This window comes from Pseudonaja textilis, chromosome 3, assembly GCF_049901715.1.
Source record: "Pseudonaja textilis isolate UNSWEBS1 chromosome 3, rPseTex1.2, whole genome shotgun sequence".
NCBI classification, from domain to species: domain Eukaryota; kingdom Metazoa; phylum Chordata; class Lepidosauria; order Squamata; family Elapidae; genus Pseudonaja; species Pseudonaja textilis.
Window position 1 is genome coordinate 150,108,468 of NC_141992.1, and position 21,936 is coordinate 150,130,403.

The 21,936-nt window shown below is 39.7% G+C and overlaps 1 protein-coding gene across 1 annotated transcript in view; it reads left to right on the forward strand.

Moving 5' to 3' along the window:
- Positions 1 to 21,936, forward strand: part of PIEZO2 (piezo type mechanosensitive ion channel component 2) — a 195,077-nt gene that overhangs the window by 48,941 nt on the left and 124,200 nt on the right. Inside the window, exon 2 of the mRNA XM_087931054.1 lies at positions 5,964 to 6,059. Coding sequence (XP_087787180.1) covers positions 5,964 to 6,059 — 96 coding nt within the window. The remainder of the gene's footprint in view (positions 1 to 5,963; positions 6,060 to 21,936) is intronic.

Genomic DNA, 21,936 nt, shown 5'->3' on the forward strand with positions numbered 1-21,936 from the left:
GATCAGAATAGTATAAGTGCTAGTCCCTGTGAAAATGTATGGAAATGAAAGTTTGACTTTGAAGAAGCAGGACAGGAAGAGTATTGAAGCTTTTAAGTTTTTGTTTTGGAGAACACTCCTGAAAATCCTGTGGACAGCCAAGAAAGCAAAATTTTGATTATTAAATACATGAACCCAGAGTTCTCACTTGTGGCACAAATGACCGTGTTCAAATGACGTTGCTTTGGACACTTTAGGTGATGACCTAGTTTTCTGGAAAAGGCTCTAATGCTGGGAAAGATGGGAAGAAAATGAGGGATCTAATTTTTGTCTTGGGACAATTAAGATGTGATCTTGCAATGGAGGACATTGTTATGAATCCATTGCTTTTGGCAGATCACTCTCTGGTTGCCTTCTGGCTCTATGATGTCACACTGTCTCCCAAAAGAAAGATAGGAATTGTTTAATAGCCATCCCACCTTCAGGTAGTTAATGATCCCTTAAAGGCCCAAAGAGAGCATGGTGTTTTTCCTAAGGATTTGGTGGGTGGTCCAGCTGAGGCCTTAATTTCTGTCTAAAAAAGTTGTGGGACTTTGGACTGTATTGCCTCTCTGTAGCTTCTCCCTGTGTATCCTGGGGTACACCTTAGTTTACCAAAGAGCTCCTGGAGACACATCTATCTTTGATGTCTCAGTGACTTTTGATGTTGTCAGTCACAGTATTGTGAGTTGGCTCTATAGACTAGGGGGCATCATTGTAGAATACTTCTGTTTTTTTCAACTCTAGGGATGGTTTTAATTGGGTATTTAACATTAATTGGTATGATACTGTAGTTTTGGATTGGTGGGGAAAATTATTTCGAAGGTTCTTCCTCTATGGGGTGTTCTAGTGTCCTACCCTCTCCCCCCTCCTACTCAATAACTACATGAAACCCCTGAGTGAGGTCAACTCATTGAGTTGGGTGTGGTCTCACCACATTAATTATAACTAAATATATCTTTTGATTCCAGGCTAGCCAAGTAAGGCAGTTGTGATTCTGTTCCAGTGCCTGGAGACTGGATTTAAATAAAGAGGAACTATCCTACTAAGTCCCATCTTCCCATCTTCAAAAAAGGAGAAAAAAAACAGACCCAGGAAACTGTAGACCAATCAGCTTAACATCAATACCCGGGAAGATACTGGAAAAGCTAATAAAAAACAGATCTGGCAACATCTAGAAACAAGTAAAGTAATAACTAGCAGTCAGCACGGGTTTGTTAAAAACAGATCATGCCAAACCAATCTTATTTCATTCTTCAACACAGTGATTAAATTAGTAGACCAGCAAAATACTGTGGACATAATATATTTAGATTTCAGCAAGGCATTTGACAAAGTAGACCACAACCTACTTCTTAGTAAGCTAGAAAAAAGTGGAATAGATAGCAACACCACGAGATGGACTCGCAACTGGCTGGCAAACCGTACTCAATGAGTAGTCCTTAATGGGTCTAAGTCTACATGGAGGAAAGTAAGCAGTGGGGTGCCACAAGGTTCCGTCTTAGGCCCAGTACTCTTCAAAATCTTCATTAACAACTTAGATGAGGGAATAGAAGGGGAACTTACCAAATTTGCAGATGATACAAAGCTGGCAGGAATAGCTAACACTCAAGAAGATAGGCTCAAGATCCAGATGGATCTTGACAGACTAGAACACTGGGCCATATCTAACAAAATGAAATTCAATGTAGAGAAAAGTAAAGTCCCACACTTAGGCAAGTAAAAACAAAAGGACACATATAGACTGGGTGAAACCAGGCTCAATAGCAGTAACTGTGAGAGGATCTTGGAGTCTTAGTGGACAACCAGCTAAATATGAGCCAGCAGTGTGCAGCAGCCGCCAAAAAAGCTAATGCAATCCTAAATTGTATTAACAGAGGGATACAATCAAGATCAAGGGAAGTACTAATACCACTCTATAAAGCCTTAGTAAGACCACATCTAGAATACTGCATCCAGTTTTGGTCACCACACTATAAAAAAGATGTTGAGACTCTAGAAAAAGTACAGAGAAGAGCAACCAGGATGATTAGGGGACTGGAGGCTAAAACATACAACGAACGATTGCAGGAACTGGGCTTGGCTAGTCTAGTAAAGAGAAGGAGCAGGGGAGACATGATAGCAGTCTTCCAATACTTGAGGGGCTGCCACAGAGAGGAAGGGGTCAAGCTATTTTCTAAAGCTCCTTTAGGCCAGACAAGGAATAATGGATGGAAACTGAACAAGGAGAGATTTAATCTGGAAATAAGGAGAAACTTTCTGACAGTGAGAACAATCAACCAATGGAACAGCTTGCCCTCGGAAGTTGTGGGAGCGCCATCACTTGAGACTTTCAAGAAGAGATTGGACTGCCATTTGTCAGAAATGGTGTAGGGTCTCCTGCTTGGGGGAGGGGTTAGACTAGATGACCTACAAAGTCCCTTCCAACTCTGATTATCTGTTAAATCTGTTAAAGTCTGAATAGATGTGGGTATTCAGGCAAGAATAGTATCAATCAAGAGCAGTACACAATCCGGAAGTCTTTTTAAACTCATGGCAGCTGCTCAATGAGGTGTTGGCAGTTGTGGCCAGGACAGGAAAAATTCTTCACAGCATTTATCAGATGGCTGCACTGTTGGAAGACCTGAGAGTCCATGTTAGGGACAAATTGTTGGGGAGAAAATCTACGTGGTAGCTAAGAGTTGACACTGACTTGATGACACATAATATGTCAGTGATTATGTGATAGGGAACTAAAATGCAATGATGAAATTAGGGAAGAAAATTACTGTGATCATGATTACATATGAAGCGATAATAATGGTTTTATATTTAAAACAGTGTTTTAGTCAAGAAAAGGGAGAAGGTCTTATTTAGTTCTTTTATTGCTTTACAAGGAGAATTTATATTTTTCTCATTGGGGTAGGTATGGAAAAGAGATTAGAATGAAAAATAAAGATAAGGTTCTATCACCAGTTTAAAAATATTAACTATATTATATATTTTATATGTGGCCTAAAACAATTTCTCTTCACTCAGTGGAGCCCAGGCAAGCCAAAAGGTTGAACATGCCTGGTTTAGGCTGTTGGACGTGTTGTGGAGCACAGGTGATCAAAGACTATGGCCATAATTGAACTTGGAATTTTGGTTGTTAGTCATTGTGGTTGTTAAAACAAGACACCCACATGATTGCTTCACTCAAAGAAAACAATCCTTCCTGTTCCTAGCAAGTCTAGAGAACAATCTTTAGCCTTGAAGAAGATTTCCTTTGCTAGATTTCTAGCTGAGTCTCACATTGGTTGGGCGTGTCTGTCCGCAATTGCAGCGAAAGAGAAACATAAGTGTACCCAGTCATGGTAGGTCAGCAAGAATGCCAAGCCTCTGCGAAGTGGTGAGGAGGAGGTCCACATGTCATTAGGCCATCTGGCTGAGGTCTTCTAAGCATGGTGGGACAGGGAGAAGGCCAGGCCTTGGGCCTAGCCAGCTGAGTCTTCTGAGCATGGTGGAGGGCAGTATGGCCTGTCAATTTTTTCAACTTTCAATTTCCAAATTGAATGGGGAAAGGAAGAGGGATTGAAGGCAATAGGGAGGATAGGAGAGGCTTCTGTGTGGCAAGCCTAAGGGAGAGAAGGGGATAGGATAAGAGAGGCCTCCCAGCTCATGATGGGAGGAATTGCAGCACTCCCAGTCATAACGGTGGGCACATTGCCAAGTCCCCAAATTTTGATCACATGACTGGGGGGGTATTGCAGTGGTCAGAACGTCAGACAGGGGCCGTAAGTCCCTTTATTCAGCACCACTGTAATTTCAAATGGACACTGAACAAATAGTTCTTAGTTGATGACTACCTGTATAAAAAGTGTGCAACAGCTGTTGTTGGATAAAGTCTTCATGAACAAGGGGAATAGTTTAGCTTATATATAGCTAAAGTTATACAACAGAAGTCCTTGCTTTTTACAAGGTTTCCTAGAAGAACACAGGGTCTTTCGCTGTGTTTTGGTTGGACAATTTAAGGCAAGTTCCCATGAGATGGGAAAATAGACATTTGATCAGGTACAAATGGGCTCTCTTGGCTGCTTAGGCTAAAACAGATAGAGAGCTAAGTTGCCATCTTTTTTTGTAACAAAGATGTCTTTGAAAATATTATCAGATGGAGTGGCGTTTTTTTGAATGGCTTCTGCCTGGCTCAAATATTCATTCAAATTGGAGAGGTACAATTTTTTAGGTTGATGACTGCTTTAGTTGCTTTGAACTTATGCCAGCAACTCCATCCCCAAAACTAGATAGCCCCAGGAGAAGCATATGGGCATGACTAGAACAAGAACTAAATTTGAGTTAGTGAAAATCATATTGTTGTTCTTTCAATAAATACTATGTCATGGGATATCTGTATATTATATTTTTCCCTTCCCTCATATTAAAAATTACAAAGTTTTAATGTAACCTTTGAAGATCTCCTGGGATTTTTGTTAAGGTTTGGGATGGGGAAGTATTCCAATTGTGTGCTCCTAATTGAAATATTCCAAATGTGTGACCAAATTATGTGCACTCTTTTGTAGTATTGACTATCCCTTTGATAAGGAGTCATTCTACTTCAGGAATATATGTGATAGCACCCATCCATGTCTAATTGGAATGGAATCCCAGCTGCATGAGAGGAGCCCATATAAAACAACTCCTGTATAATTAGAACCAGCAGATGAGCTAAATCATCTTTTGGCTGAATCATAAAGCCACCCTACTTTTATTCTTTAAGGTCGAGGTCCCCAAACCCCAGGCTTTGTCTCTCTACTGGGCTATGGTTCATTTGGAACTGGGTAGCACAAGTGGTGGATGCTTGCGCTCACACGTGCAACTCCAGCTGTACAAGAGATGGGCGCTTGTGCTCATGCGCAAAGCTCTACTTGTGTGAGTGGGGTGCACTCATACTCACACAACTCCACTCATGCAAGGGGCAGGCACTTGTGCTTACAAAGAAAGCATGCACAAATGGAGCTGTGTACTCTTCTGCGTGCCTGCCATTCACACAGAACCATCCCCCCACCCCCGCACTGGGCTTCCAAGCTAGAAAGTTTGGAGACCACTGCTTTAAGAAATATTTTAAATTTAAACCTAGCAGGCTCCTAGTATAATCTTTAATTTTTTACAAAAATCATTAGATGCTTAAGTAATAAAAAGATGGAGGCTGTAGCCCAGTGACAAAGTTTGACTAAGTTGATAGATTGAATCTTCAGGAGGTAAAGCAATAACAGGATGCATCCTTGATAATTTGCCTCCTTGTAGTAGTTATACTCATAGAGTCCATGTTTCCTATGATAACCTTTACATGAATCAAATGCTCTACTAATGGCTCTGACACGTTTTCAGAATTCCAAATATGCTCACCAGCTCCCAAAGCAGAAGTGGTATTCAGCCAGTTCTGACAGGTTCTGGAGAACTGGTAGCGGAAATTTTGAGTAGTTCAGAGAACCGGCAAATACCACTTCAACTGGCCCCATCCCCATCTATTCTCTGCCTCCCGAGTCCTAGCTGATCGGCTGGGTCTTCTTTTGTTCCCCTGCATAGGAGAACGGATCTGGAAAGCAGGTTAGTGGGGTGGGGAGGAAATGGGGATTTTGATGTAACCTTCCCCCAGGACTCGGGAGGGAATGGAGATTTTACAGTATCCTTCCTCTGCCACACCCACCAAGCCACACCATGCCCACCAAGCCATGCCCACAGAACCGGTAATAAAAAACTTTGAATACCACCACTGTCTCAAAGGTTATTTACTATGCTCTAGTTATATACACATACACACATACAGAGAGAGAAAGGAAGAGGAGGAATGCATACATTTATATATGAAGATTTGGTAGCAACTATGCATTATATATACAGTACCTAGATCTAGATAGTGTGCTGTCAAATTAATTATTACCTTAATGTTAGCTATACTTATCTGTGTTTCTCTCTTCTCTCTACAGCATGTGCATTCCGCTACAATGGGCTCTCATTTGTCTACCTCATCTACCTCTTACTCATTCCGCTGTTTTCTGAACCTACAAAAATAACAATGCAAGGTAAGCATCATGTTCCTGGCAATAAGATAGATGTAATCACTGTTACAATGAAATTGTTCCTAGGACCTTTTTCAAATAAGTTGAACTCTGTCTCAGAAAGATTCCACAATAAGAGAGAAAACTGTACATATTTTTATAATGTATATAGGGTTGCCTTAGGCGAGAGATGGTCAGCATAGAAATTTAATAAATAAATAAATAAAACCTGCATTTATAACTATTACTTGACAATCAATTCCTCAAAACTGGTAAGAACTTCATAGTTTATTGAAATATAGTTCACTGACTTGTGCTTCCTGTTGTATGTATTATATTAAACAAAGTATGCCTCTCAGGGTCCAAAGATATTTGAAATATTTTTAGGACATTCTTTTCTTACCATTTAGCTTTACCAGTCTGAGATGAATCATACAAATCTGCTAGCAGAACACCTGCTAAGATCTTAAGATCAGTTTACACAGTTTTTCTTGGGGAGGTCTTTGGAAACTAACATCACTATACACAGTCAGTGTTTGTGTGTGGTTTACCATAGAGATAAATATGTATTATCTTCTGGAAATAGGTGCATGCTTTCTTATCATTTTTTAACCCTCAGAAGCAGCAACTTCTGAGGTGTAAGTTGTAAGGTGTGAGTAATAGCTGCCCAGAATCACATTGTAGGGGAAATGGGCAGCATAAAAATTAAACAAACAAACAGATGTATGGATAATAGATGTCTCAGACTGTGAGGATCTGGATAAGGAACAACAGTCTTCAGCTGAACGCTGGCAAAACTGAGTGGCTTTGGGTTTTGGGTCTTGCCAATTTCTTTGGCATTGGATGGGGTTGTACAAAGAGTCTTTGTATAGCTTCATGTTGTGTCCAAACCTGGATTGAGAGGTTATACCCATGATCACCCTTGCTCTAGTCACCTCTGATTGAGTTACTGTAATATGCTCTACATCAGGCTAGTCTTGAAGAATATCCAGAAGCTTTCACTGATGCAAAATGTAACAGCATGGGCAGTTATGTGTGGAGATGCATATACTGCTAAAACTCTCATATCCGTTTGTCTGCTTGTAGCCTTGGCAAAATGGTGCCATATGAGGAAACAATTTTTGAACCAAGGTACCTTAAATGGACAGGCTAAACTAAAAGAACGTGTCCAAAACCAAACACTTCCATGAGGTTGAACTTTGGAAAAGTTATGGCTGCTTCAATGCCATTACACAGCTATGTTCACGTGATTGTGATTTTCAGTGCTCCCTGACAATTTCCCACAAGTCAATGGGGAAGTCAGCAGGAAGTCTGACCTCAGTTGTGTTTGCTGACACTCGCAAGCAAAGTTAATGAGAAAGCTGGCAGGAAGTTGTAAATCCAAGGCCAGCAGGCAGGTTAGTAGCTGATGCCAGGTGAGGAAGGAGCAAAGGGAAGGGTGAGAGATGTGGTGAGGATCAGGGAGAGTGCATGAAGGGTGTACTGTAGGTCAGGAAGAATGTGCATTAGTGTGTGAGTAGCCAGCGCAGCATGTGCACAGAGGGACTGGGGGAGACTGCACAGATTGGGAAGATTTACCCTAGCAGCTTGCAACTTTCCCAGCCAGCTTTCCCATTGACTTTCTCCCTGCAAGCTTCTTATAGGCAAAGTCAGTGAGAAATTGACAGGAAGTTGAAAATTGCTCCAGATCCCACTATTTTTTTTTGACCACCTAAGGTCATTTTATTGCTCTCTTTAGGTAAGTAAATATTTTCGAAATAATGACACAATTGAAATGATGACCCAACAGATCACAGGTTATGTAGTATTTATTAAATGAAGTTTTGGAAGAAGCACAGCACAGGTTTTTCCTTCTATTAGTTTGGGCATTCCTAAAATCTTTTCCTTTACTGTATACTTCTGTTATATTTTTGGACAATGTTATTCGTATGATCTATTGGCTTAATAGTATAACAAGCCTCCAGATAATTTGCTTCATTTGATTCTTCTATTAGGTATGCAGATTCTGGATCTTTCTCTTTCTTTCCCTCCCTTCCAGTTCTATTTATTCTACTGGCAAGAGATGCTTCAGCTGTTTTCCATTCTATCTGGATTTCTTACGTATGTTGGATATTAGTGTGCATATTTTCTTGCCTTCCATGTCCCTTAATTGAAATAATACTAGTAATCGTAATGGCATGTAGTCTTCAATAGTTATTTTATTTAAAAACAATAGACCTGGCTTAATTTTTAAATTCTGTTAAAACGGAAAAACTTTTTACTAAAAAAGTTTTATCAAACTTAATATCATTTCATTCAGATGAAATGAAAAATATTCCGTCCTGTAAAACACTATTCCATTTATCCATAATAGTTTCTCAGGCTAATTTTTTGTGAATTTAGCTATTGGGAACTTACATTTACAATATATTTACATCTCCACTGTACTTTACCTTGATCATATCTTGTTAATCCAGGGGTTGCCAACCTTTTGGACCTCAGGGACCACTAAAATCATAGTTTTAAATCCCACGCCCACTAACATGAATTTTGAGTGATGATGGCTTGCTGACATTGGTGGGCGGGAGGGGGGGTGGAGAGAGAGAGAGAGATCCGATCTAACTTTGGAGGGCTGACAGTGATATCTCTCTCTCTCTCTCTCTCTCTCTCACACACACACACACACACAAAGATCCCTCACCCCCACCTACTTTTGAGCTCCGTTCCCAGGGGAGAGAGAGAGAGAGTAACCTGCAATCCCAAATAAAGAATGATTGATCAGCAGGAAAATGGGGTGGGGGATTCTCCCATGAGCTATGAAGAGCATCCAATAGTGGGAGGTGCTTCAGTCTCTGCATGTCTAGGCTGGGCTTAATTTGTGGAACGCTCCTCCTCCTCCACGGGACTCCTCCCCAGCATTCCCCAGTTTTGGCTCAGCCTCGTTGGGATAGGCAGGCACCAATAACTGAAATTTGTTGACCTGGGCCTCTCCATCGCCATTCATTAGGCATTATAAAATAGATGTGTTTGCATCTGCTGAGGCCTCCTTTGGCAGAAGAGTTCTGCAACGGGTCCACAGGGACCAGGAGGGGATTCCAGGCCAGACAGAGTCTCTCCCATAGGACAGGCCAAACTTTGGTATGTTGCACTACTGGATGCTCTGAACAACTCGTGGGAGAAAGGGCGTTGGTACTTACCTGACACGCCCATTCTCTTTGAGCTGTGAAGAGCATTCAGCCCCACCCTTTTTCCATCTGGTGGGGTCCTGTTTCGGCCAACCAAATTGTTAGGGCATTGATGATGAGGGTGTTTATTTCTCCTGTCTTCACCAAAACTGGGGAACACTGGGGAGGAGTCCCGTGGAGGAGGAGGAGCATTCTACAAATTAAGCCCAGCCTAGATATGCAGAGACTGAAGCACCTCCCACTACTGGATGCTCTTCACAACTCAAAGAGAATGGGTGTGTCAGGTAAGTACCAATGCCCCTTTTCCCAATGTCTCTGCTTTTTCTGCAGAGACCCTGGGAAAATCCCCCACCCCATTTTCCTACTGATCAATCATTCTTTATTTGGGATTGCAGGATACTCTCTCTCTCTCCCCTGAGAACGGAGCTCAAAAGTAGGTGGGGGTGAGGGACCTGTGTGTGTGTGTGTGTGTGTGTGTGTGTGTGTGTGAGAGAGAGAGAGAGAGAGAGAGAGAAAGTTAGATCAGATCTCTCTCTCTTTCTCTCTCTGCAGAAAAAGCAGAGACCTTGGGAAAATCCCCCCCAAAATGCAGAAAAATTCCCCATCCCATTTTCCTACCGATCAATCATTCTTTATTTGGGATTGCAGGATACTGTCTCCAGCTCCATTCTTGGGGTGGGGAGACAGAGAGAGAGAGAGAGACAGAGAGAAAGAGAAAGAAAGAGAGAGACTTTTGGCTTCATGCAAAGAAAACAGCAGAAACAGCAGAAGACTTTCTTTATCTCCCTCAAACTCTGCCAGAATGGTGCAGCCTCTTGGAGCAGGATGCCTTGCAGGGTCTCAAAGACTCATTTCTGGTGGAGAAAAGAAAGACTTTTGCTGCTTTCCTTGTGTGCAGCCAAAAGCAGAAGAAGAAAGAAGCGAAAAGAAGCAGCCCAGTGGCCAGGCGAGGCACATGGGGCAAGTCCCCCCCTCCGTCCTGTCCTTCCTCCCCTCACTACCTCGTGTTGTTTGCAATGCAAGTGACATAAGCCTTGTGTTCCTGCTGACCATGTGGGTGGTGCAGCCTTGTGTTCCCTTGCAGCCTTGATTAATTGCTTTGTGGGTGACATTTCTCTACTGACCAACAAAATTTTCTCATGGCCCATCAGTGGTCCCCAGCCCACCAGTTGGCGACTACTGTGCTAATCAGTCTTTAAAGACATTTCTTCAAGTTGCAGCCCTTCTCTTACCCCCACCTCATAGCTGCATTGGTTAACTTCAGATGTACATTAATGATGCTTATAACCAGTGTGTGATATGGTTGGCATCTATATTGCTATTATTCTTCTCATCCTTCCTATTACCTATCTCTTCCCACTTATGACTATAACCCTGTTGCTTGTATCTCTACAATTTATATTGTTTTATTTGTTTCCTAGTATGATTTGATTGCTTATTTAGTAATCTATGACTATCACTAAGTGTTGTATTTTATGATTCTGGATTAATGTATTTTTTTCTTTTTATGTACACTGAGAGTATATGCACCAAAGACAAATACCTTGTGTGTCCAATCACCCTTGGCCAATAAAGAATTCTATTCTGTTCTGTTCTGTTCTGTTCCGTTCCGTTCCGTTCCATTCCATTCCATTCCATTCTGTTCTGTTCTGCTTCTTTTGGCCACTTTTGCTGCTATGTCTTTTCCCCTCCAGGACCATTTGATTGGGCGAAAAGGATGATCAGGTTCCTTGTACAACTGCTAATATAACGTGGCACTGGAGCTTCACAAAGACAGTCACTTTATCTCCCAATACTTCTTGCGTGATGCTCCATCATTTGTTTGACTCTCTTGCTTGACTGTCTAAGTAAGAGGGTCAAACAAATGAGGGAGGAATACACACAAGCAGTAATTGGGAGAGCAAATGCTAGAATAAGGATAGAATGAAGACAAATACAAATAACGGGTGGCATGAATGAGTGATAATCTGGGGATTATTTGCACAGAGAGTAAGAGCTTTGTGGGGAAAAAAGATGAGAAGATCATTGCTGCTGTACATGGTCCATGTAGTAAGTGAGAGATTCCTGACGGAAGGAAAAAGGCTCCGAACTTTAATCCACTATGTGGCATCAAGTTCTGACAGATTGCTAAACTCATAGGTCATATGTCAATATTTTCTTTCTCCTTGACTTTCACCTCTTACTGGGAAAGTGATTGGTGGATATTTTCCCAGCAGCAGGAATTTCACCAATAACTGTACTTTAATTTGCCCTACAAAATCTGGTCTGGGCAGCCTCACTTATTGGCCCAGTTACTGAGACAAATAGGGATTGGTTGTAGGGGCAGAGTGAATCATGTTGATATACTTTGTGTTGCTTGCCTGACTGATGGAAAGTACGTGAAACTGATTGTTTGTATATGACACTGCAGCGCTACATGTTTTTCACTCTTGTCAAATATCCTTAAAATGCATCTTTGGGGGAGGATGACCAATCTCTGTTTTTTAAAAAAATGTGCTAAATAAGCTTGAATTGTTGAGGTAATTGTTTTAAGGGCAAGTTTCCAGAAGCTTTTATAATGTTTTTGCCTTGAATCTAAAATCTACTCACTTTTCAAATAATCCATGGCATCCACACAACCCCCCCCCCCACTAAATTATATTATTGTACTGTTGTGGCTTGTCTTTACCTTAAGATAATCAACTGTTTTTGGAGATTCCAAGGCCCCTAAATGTCTTGTGGCCAAAATTGATGTAACTGATTATATTGACATTTAGTCTTTTTTAGATCTAATGTCATATCTAATCTACTAAAGAATACAAATTACCATTAGGGGAAATTCATTTTGCTGAGTAGAAGTATTTTCCACAATGTTTACTTTGTAGCATTACAAAATTTTCTAGCATTGCAAAATTTTCTGGCATAGTCAATTTAGGAGGCAAAGCCTTTTTTTTTTTTTGTAAGGTTAATTATGGAAAATCAAAGTAAGATTAGGGCAGATGACCCAAAATTTTCTAGCTATTCTCATGTTTTACAGATTTAAGGACCTCATCTCACAACTCTTCAACAAATTGGGCTCAGTTACATACCCCCCATGTTTTGCATTCTCTCCAAATGGGATCATGATAAAACAACCACTTTGGTTTGCTATTTAATCTAATTAAAAGCTCTAAAAGACTAAAATATTTACAAGTTATTTTGTGAAGAAAGGTATTTTTAAAATATGGATGGTAATATTTTTCACATGGCTTTTTAATTTTAATTGATTTATTTATTTGATTTATGCACACTATTATCCCATGGCACAAGCAGAGCAATAGAAGGCCGTGTCTGCATTCTGTGCCTTTCTCATTGCAGAAGTGCTGTTAAAATTTTTTAAATGCTACATTTTATTTTGTTTTGCAGTAATAAACTTACAAATCTTATAAATCATATGTATCTGATATCAGCCTCTTTTTGATAAACACATAGATGTTTTATCTTGGTCTCTGGCTCATATACATATATGAGCATAACATTGATTAAACTTCTAGAGCCACCAGCACTTGTAGAATTCTTGGAAGGACTTCTGACTTCTCTGCATTCCATCCATTACTAGAATAGGTCATACTGAATCTTTGCTGTTTTTTTAGATGATACTATGAGAACGTGCTTGTTTATTGCATTTTTAAAAATTATTATTTAAAAAATGCATATGGCTACCCAACTCACTCATGGTGATTAGGCAACCTCCCCCAACCTTCCCCCCAACCTTGTCTTAAGCTGGAGAATCCTGAACTATTTAGATCCTTCTCTTCCACTAGGCACTATAGGAGGAAAGGGAAGAATTAGACATTAGAGCAGGGATCGCCAACCTTTTGGAACTCAGGGACCACCAAACTCATAATTCTAAATCCCGCGGATCAGAGACTCTGGGAAAATCCCCCCAAAAAGTCTGCAGGAAAATTTCCCACCCCGTTTTCCTACTGATCAATTATTCTTTATTTGGAATCGCAGAATACCGTCTCCAGCTCCATTCACAGAGGGAGAGAGAGAGAGAGAGACGGAGACTTTTGGCTTCATGCAAGAAATGAATCTTTGTGAGACTTGTTGTGCTGGTGCAGCCTCTTGGAGCAGGATGCCTTGCAGGGTCCCAAAGACTCATTTCTGACAGAGTTTGGGGGAGAGAACGAAAGACTTTTGCTGCTTTCCTTGTGTGCAGCCAAAAGCAGAAGAAGAAAGAAGTGGAAAGAAGCAGCCCGGTGGCCAGGCCAGGTGCATGGGGCGAGTGGGGCAAGTCCCCTCTCCCCCTTTCTCCCCCTCCACTCACTACCTCGTGTTGTTCGCAATGCAAGTGATGCAAGCCTTGTGTTCCCGCCGGCCATGTGGGTGGAGCAGCCTTGTATTCCCACGCAGCCTGGATTAATTGCCTTGGAGAGTGCGTTGGAGGTGACATTTGTCTGTGGACCACCAAAATTTTTGCAGACCACCAGTGCTCCCCAGCCCACTGGTTGGCAACCACTACATTAGAGGATTGTACTTAGCCAACTTGTCCTGCCATTTTTTTCTTTTCTCATCTGCAACTTTATCTTCTCTTGCTCTCCACACAACTGCAATCTCCCCTCCCAGCACAGACACGAAAGTGCCACAGCCTCCACTTATAATGGAGCACAGCTGTGATTCAGTTATTCGTGTTTTCTTAAAGTTTGGGAGGATGAGGGTGGAGATAAAAGAGAAAGAAGGACTCATGCTTGGTGTTTTATTAGGCCACTATAAAAATGAGGAGGGCATCCACCAGAGTGTTAGCTATGTGTTTTTATTAGTTTGGCTGAATGTATAAAGGGCAGATCCATTTCAATATTTACAAATTATATTAAGGGGTAAGTGTCTGTTAGTGTGTGTGTGCTTCTTTTTCCTACAAAAAAGAATTTATTGTATAGACAATACTGTAACTAGTCAGAAATCTGTCTTAGTGAGCTCTTAAAAATGAATTAGTATATTACTGGAAAGCAGACTGAATGTAAGTGTGCCACTGATAGTTGCAATGCTGTCAGTATTATAAATCAGGTTACTGTTAGAGTGACTACTTGATATAGGCAAAATTTTCTGTGCTGCGGTAGACATATTGATTTTAATTAAAGAAGTATACACTATTCACATCTTATTTCTGTTGTTTGGACTGCTGTTAATTTTATTCCACATAATAAATGGTCAATGGAGAAAAAGAATGACTATCATACTTTTTAAATTCTCAAATGTTTTTTGAATTCTCTATACTTAAGACATAGTATTATAATTAGAATTAGCAACCTGTTACTTTGGCACAATCCTTTATTTTTTGCTATTGGAAAAGAAGTAGCAATAGTAATAGCACTTAGACTTATATACCGCTTTACAGTGCTCTGCAGACCTCTCTAAGCAGTTTACAGAATCAGCATATTGCCCCCAATTTGGCTCCTAATTTTACCAACCTCAGGAGGATGGATGGCTGAGCCAACCTTGAGCAAGGTGAGATTTGAACTGCCAAATTGCTGTGAGCCGGCAGTCAGCAGAAGTAGCCTGCAGTACTGCACTCTGACCACTGTGCCACCATGGCTCATCAGTAATGAAATAATTGAGTTGTACTGAAATTGTTTTAAACATGCTGTGTTTCTGGGTAACTGTTTTAAGCTGTCAATTATACTGCAACACCTTTCAAGGAACTTCAACCATTGCAGATAGGTTGATGTTCCTCAGTTTTTGAAAGAATGGCATGTTGAATTTTAAGATAGTAGAAAGTGAATAATAGATCAGTAACAAAGTAACCTTTTGTAAATGAAGGGCATACCTGCCCATGTTGGGCAGAATCCACAAACTCACCATCTCTGAACATTTAATTTTTAGAGTCCAAAGAAAGCAACACAAATAAATGGTCATGTGAACAATACTGATATGATATATACTGATAGCAGTTGCCTTGGTGAATCAAAACCCATGCAGATATGTCTTGATGCAGACTGTTTTCCTTTTTTATAGTTACACTGTGCTATATTTAAATGCAATGTGCTATCTAAATACATTTCAGAGAGTATATCACATAAGCAGGTTTCTCTCATGAGTACATGTGGCTGAATAATATAGATGGTTTGTATCCACCACACTTGCAGGGCATCAGAATACAGAACACTCCTTTAGAGATCATTTGTACAGAATATGGTTGATATTCTCCATGTTCTTTTCAAAATTCCTTTAATATTTTTATAGTAGCCAATAACCATGATTATTCCTAGTTAGGAGAATTATCCCTACTACCAGATGAAAGCTAGAATCTTTGGGGAGGAGGGGGTGCCACAGTTCTGTCACTCTTGTTTAGAACTATCAATCAACTAAACAAGATTCACTTAAATAGATATTTGAAATTCAAACTAAATGTTGATACATAACTTGTATTGCATTTATAACATGATTGGGTCTCAGATCTGAAACCACCCGAACACTCTTTGAAAATAGAAGTCATTGTTCTGTTACAGAACTCTTTGAAGGTTAAATAATCTGTTTCCCCTCCTGTGATTGTTCACTACAGGATTCAAAAGTATGTTTTCTTCCAGCTTAGCCTGATTTCCTTCCTTCACTTGTTTGAGGAAGTTGCATTAGATCACAGAGGTCACTGTTGGACCCTGAGACAGAGGCTTCCTGTGTGGTCATTTTTTATTTTGAATATACATTCTTAATATCAGACATAAAGATGGTTCAAGTCAACATGGATACTCAAAATATGCAATTTCACTAATTAAATAAATGCTTCTTTTTACATGAATCAAATACTTTCCTTCAGATTTTGCAGTGTGGTGCTTTATCTATTTCTATATCAATTGTGATTTTTTTTAAATCACAATTTTAAAAAATATCACAAGTTGTATGGAAGTTGGTCTGGAAGAAGTTTGTCTTAACTTTAAATAAAAACCAATATCTATATGTAGCAGTTGATTGGCTTGGAGCTAATGATATTGTTTACTTATTTGTAATATAATTACATTTTTGTATAAAACTTCCACATGATTTGGTTACATCTCTTCATGTATATATTGAACATAGAACAGGAACATTAGTCTGCATTAAAATATGATTATCACACTACTAACTAGAGCATACAAAACATTTGCTAGACCAATACTTGAATACAGCTCATCAGTCTGGAACCCGCATTACGTATCTGATATTAACACAGTTGAGAAAGTCCAGAAATATTTCACAAGAAGAGTTCTCCACTGCTCTACTCGTTGCAGAATACCTTATGCCACCAGACTTGAAATTCTAGACCTAGAAAACTTAGAACCTATGCCGCCTTCGGTCCGATCTAAGTATAGTATATAAAATCATACATTGCAATGTCCTACCTGTCAATGAACATGGTGACTCCCAGCCAGAACTGTTGTGGGGCAGATGATGCAAGCAGCATTCCCATTGGTCAAGCTTTGTATATAAAGGTAGTCCTCAACTTTCAACCACAATTGAGTTTCTTCCCCAAACCCCAAAAACTTTAACCTTAGACTGTCTACTGTTGATCTCACCCCTTTCCTAAGAGGTCTGTAGGGGGCGTGCATAAGCACACCAACATGCCTACCGTTCCTGTCCTATTTTATTTTTCTTATATGTATCCATTTCATGTATTCATAACTATGCTTATACTTATACCTATTATCTTGTAAGCGATTGACAAATCAAATGAATAAATAAATAAATCTGACTTGCTTTTTCTGAAGAGGCTGGAACTCAAGTATTATTTTGCTTTCTTGCAAAAGAGATTGGCAGTTCGGTCAAGAAAATGATCTTATTTGAATTCCATCACTGTATGTCTCCCCATTCCTTGATTTGTGTCTCTGAACCTCTGTGTTCTTAAAGACTACAGGAAGCTCTTGTTTGCAGTGAATTTCACCTATTCAAGTTTTACCATGGCTGAAGAAAGGCTACTATTTTTAAGTCTGTCTTGACAAGAAATTGTTTTAGCTATGTGGAAGGTAGGAAAAGAAACACTGGATCTAAACTACAGCATAATATATACAGTGGCTTTCTCCTAGCATGTAATCAAAATGCTTTGCTATATTGGGTGTCCGGGAAATTTCTACCCATCTTTAGAATGATTTTTCTTGTTAATTGCTAAATTGTTGTCTGCTGTGCTTTCTCCAGCATCTGTCTGGAACATTTGTGGGCAATCTCAAGTCCTCTCCTTGTTCAGAGAGGAATTACAATGAACCTGCCTAGTCTCCAGCTCTTCATTCCATTGCAGTAGTCACTGCCGCTTTTTGTGGAACTGTTTTTGGTTACCATTTCTTTTTGGAAAACCATGCCAAATGTAGTTTTTGTGGAATCTTCAAAGACTGTTTCAGATATACTGCAAATGTTGCAGTATAATTTAGAGGTGATCAGATCACTGTCACTGTCACAAGTTTCTCACTTCAAAAAGCCTGCAGCTTGTACAGTAAACAAATTTAGACTTGAATAGTGATGGATTTCAATTGCTGCCCGACCAGGAACCAACAAGACTTGCTCCTCCAGGGAAAGTGTGACCCTGTCTAGAGCTAACAGGGTCTTATGGACTTCTTGGATTCTGAAACCCAAGAGCAATATCTGTGTTGGTTTATGGGTTTCAACCACCTGAGGGATGTCCCATGATTAATAAATGAGGCTTGGCACACATGGGTGCAGACTCTGATAACGGAAAATTTGATCTATGCCAACACCTAAGACAAGAGCTTGGCCAAGTGCCAAAGTCTGAGACAAGAGGACAGTTAAAAAGAGGTCAGTAGCAGATGTCAGCTCTTTTTAACTTTCAAAAGAAAGAACATCAACTTGACTAATTAATCAATGTCAGAGGCTCTTGCTATATTACAGCATCCTCTGGCCTTCTTCTTGGAAACAAGTCTCTTGCTTTCTGAGCTACATCCTTTTGTGAACTGATCTCTGGCTTTCAATCCTTGGACTGGTTCCTGTGAGCTCCAAAAATCCAAGACTTTCAGAGTAATGAAAGACATCATGTCTTGTCATTGTGGCATTTGGATTTTAGTGGCCTGGCCTGGCTGCCATGGTACGGGTGTAAGTTAGTAGAAGGAGTGAGAATAATGGGGAGAAGAAGCTCCAGTAGGAACTTAGAGCACAGCTGTGCTGTCACAAGGACTGATGAGCTAACCTGACTGCCAGCCAGAACTGTTGTGGGGCAGATGATGCAAGCAGCATTCCCATTGGTCAAGCTTTGTATATAAAGGTAGTCCTCGACTTTCAACCACAATTGAGCCCCAAATTTTAGTGTTAAGTGAGACATTTGTAAAGTGAGTTTGTCCCATTTTACGACCTTCCTTTTTACAGTTGTTAAGTGAATCACTGCAGTTAGTAACCTGGTTGTTAAGTGAATCTGGCTTCCCCATTGACTTTGCTAGTCAGAAGGTTGCAAAATGGGATCACATGACCTTGGGACATTGAAATGATCGTAAGTATGAATCAATTGCCAAGCACCTGAATTTTGATCACATAATCATGGGGATGTTGCAAGGGCTATAAGTGTGAAAAATGGTCCTGGGTCACTTTTTTCAGTGGCGTTTTAACTTTGAACTGTTGTAAGTTGAGCACTACCTGTAGGTATTTGTGGAATAAAGCCCTGAGGGAAACTTCCCATTTCAGTTGCTGAGGAAAGCATGCTGAGCAATAAAAGAGTGTGTGAGAGAGGGAAGTGAAATGAAGAGATATGTGATATTCTTCTATTATATTATAAAATGCAGCATATTTACATGATGATTTTGGCCTGTTCAACAAAATGCCATGGAAAAATTTGGGCTGCTTTTTAATTAAGTTTTTTTGGGGGGCTACAGTGTGTTTAATTCCTAGGAAATCGCTAAACTGTGACTCATATCAGAATCCAGTTAGTGGTTGTTTGACAGTTTGCTTCCTAAAGCATCCAAATTTCTTTTAATGCCACATCAGTATATAAGTTATTGCTGGCAAAAGATGGGTTTACTTTGCAAAAGAATGCTCCGTGCAGTCAGAAGTTTATTTTGGATGTGGCTAAAGCTAAGCCATTTTGTTTTAACAAAATATTTATTAGCTTTTTGTCACTTTTGGCTTCCTTCAATGAGTTAAATGTGAATTTAATGTTGGGGGGAATGTGAACTTTGTAAAACTTTGTTGCTGTTAAAGCTTAATAAATAGTGCATTTTCTGCAATCATTTATTCTTATAACTTGATTTTTTATTATATTGACATGGAAGTCTGTCTTTGTGTGGTATTACTGTTTATGCCTCTCTATTCTTTTTGGTTGGAGTTGTATAATTTCTCATAATATATGCACATGTACATACACAGAGAGAGAGACAGAGAGAGAGAGAGAGAGAGAGAGAGAGAGAGAGAGAGAGAGAGACAGACAGACAGACAGACAGACAGACAGACTTTTTCCATTGTGGATACACTAAATTCATGCTAAAAGAATCAAAGATACTAGCATATACATCTCCCCGTGGAGAAATTGACATAGAAATTATCCTAATTTGGCAACTGCCTCAGGCAGCAAGCATTTGCAGTTATGACAGTGATGAAAATAAATAACTTTACCACTGACAAATTTATGACCTTATAGTGCTGTAAGCAAAGGAAAGCGGAAGTAAGATTAAAAGCACACCTGAAGTTTCACTGAGCGACTGCTTTGCTTAATAAATGATTTACCAGTCCTAATTGTAGTAGCTAAACAAGGACTACCTGTGTTATCTTTCAGGACTGAATAATTTGTGGAAATCTGAAGCCTATCACAACTATCTCTGGAGAGATTTCAGCTATTATTTTTAATAGGTTTTAATATTGTGCAAGTATATATTACTAAGAAGCAGCGCAATTTGAAGTATATTCCTAGTCCATTGACTTCAATATTCTAGCTTATTTTATTGAGTAAAACATATCAAATATAACTGGATGTACAGGATAATAAAGAATACCATTAACAAATCAGGAAGAACTTCCATTCATATAAGATTGCTAGAGAAGACATCAACATTTGTAAGGTCCTTTGTCCTATTCATTTCCTAATCCTGTTAAACCATTCAAAGCACAAAGATGATTTAGAAGCACCTTAGAATGAAATCTGAAATAGTCTGAAGTAGAGGAAGTTGTATGTATACCTTCTTTATGTAGCAAAGGTGAAAATAATTACATAGTCCCAAATTTCATGGAAAAATAACAATAGCAATATCACTTAGACTTATATACCACTTCATAGTGCTTTACAGCTCTCTGTAAGTGGTTTACAAAGTCAGCATATTGCCCCCAACAATCTGGGTCGTCATTTTACTGACTTTGGAAGGATGGAAGGCTGAGTTGACCCTGAGTTGATGAGGGTAGAATTCCTGGCAGTCAGCAGAATTAGCCTGCAATGCTGCATTCTAACCTTGGTAAATTTATAGAAACAGCAAGATTATATAAATTGTGTGAAAATAAATGACAAAAGACCTATTTCAGTAGCAGTCCACACTTAATGATCACTTGTTGTGCAACTATTCAAATTTATGACAGCGCTGAACAAGAGGGACTGAAGCAGATCCTATTACAATAAACACAGTATCCCATTAAGGCAGAACATAAAAGAAGAAATATATTAATTTTAGAGAAATAATGATACAGGTTTTATGGATAGTGAAATACGTGGTATTAGCAATAGAAAGAACAATGAAATGTGAAACGCCAAACCACAAGGATCATCTGCCGGTCACTAACTCATATTTGTTAAGCAAGAAGCTTTGTTACAGAGAACCTTGCAACAAAACCACAAGCTACTGCGGAAACCAGGAAAATCACCTTTGACATAGATTAGGGAGAGAGAAAGGTATTTCGTTACTGTAGCCTAGCAACAGGGGGCCCATGTTTCAAGTAACCAATGAATGACTGACAAGTTATATTTCTGTGTTTTGCTCCTTCTGAAGAAGTATATTTGCATGTGCTGTTCTATAAGACATTGTTCAGATGTACTCTGGCTAAAATGCTCTGAACCTTTGCGCAAATAAAACTTATTTTTGGATTCCAAGGTCTGAGCCTGTCATTTCCTGCAACACTATGATCATGTGAACACAATTCTGGCGCTTGGCTCATGACCACAACATTACAGTGGCCTGTGGTCACATGAATACAATTTGTGGTCTACCTAGATTTTGGCAAGAAAAGTCTATGGTGAAGCCACCATAGAACATAATAGAGTAAAAAGAGTAAAATGGAATGGGATAGAATAGCAACTTTATTGTCACTTTGAATGTAGACTAAGCAGCATACTTTAAAATGAAATTTCATTGCATACAGGTCTCAAAGGTCACCATCTCCAATATACACTACATATACATGACAAAATAAATAAATACAAAATAATGTATATACCCACATGTTGTGGCTCTGGGCTTGGATTCAGCTCCTGTGACTGATATGAGTTCAAGTGAGGAGGTCATGGCAGAAAAATATGAGCCGGCATGGCTCAGTGATTGGACTGGTAACCAGGATGAGGAGATGGACGTGACAAAGGACGACAGACCTGATGTATTAGAATTGTCAGGACCTTTGACCTCCTCTGGTTCCTTATCTGATCAACAGCCGGGAATGGCTGACAGGGAAGTTTTGAGAGAGTCTTCTAGTGGAGATGAGAACTTGGAAAATTTGTGGTTAAATGTAAAAAACAGAAGACGGTTGAGAAGGCAAAATGAGGAGAGCGAGTCAGTAAATTAGCAAGTTGCCTCAATGAGTATAAAAGGACACAGTTGGGCTGGTACAATTTGCCAGGA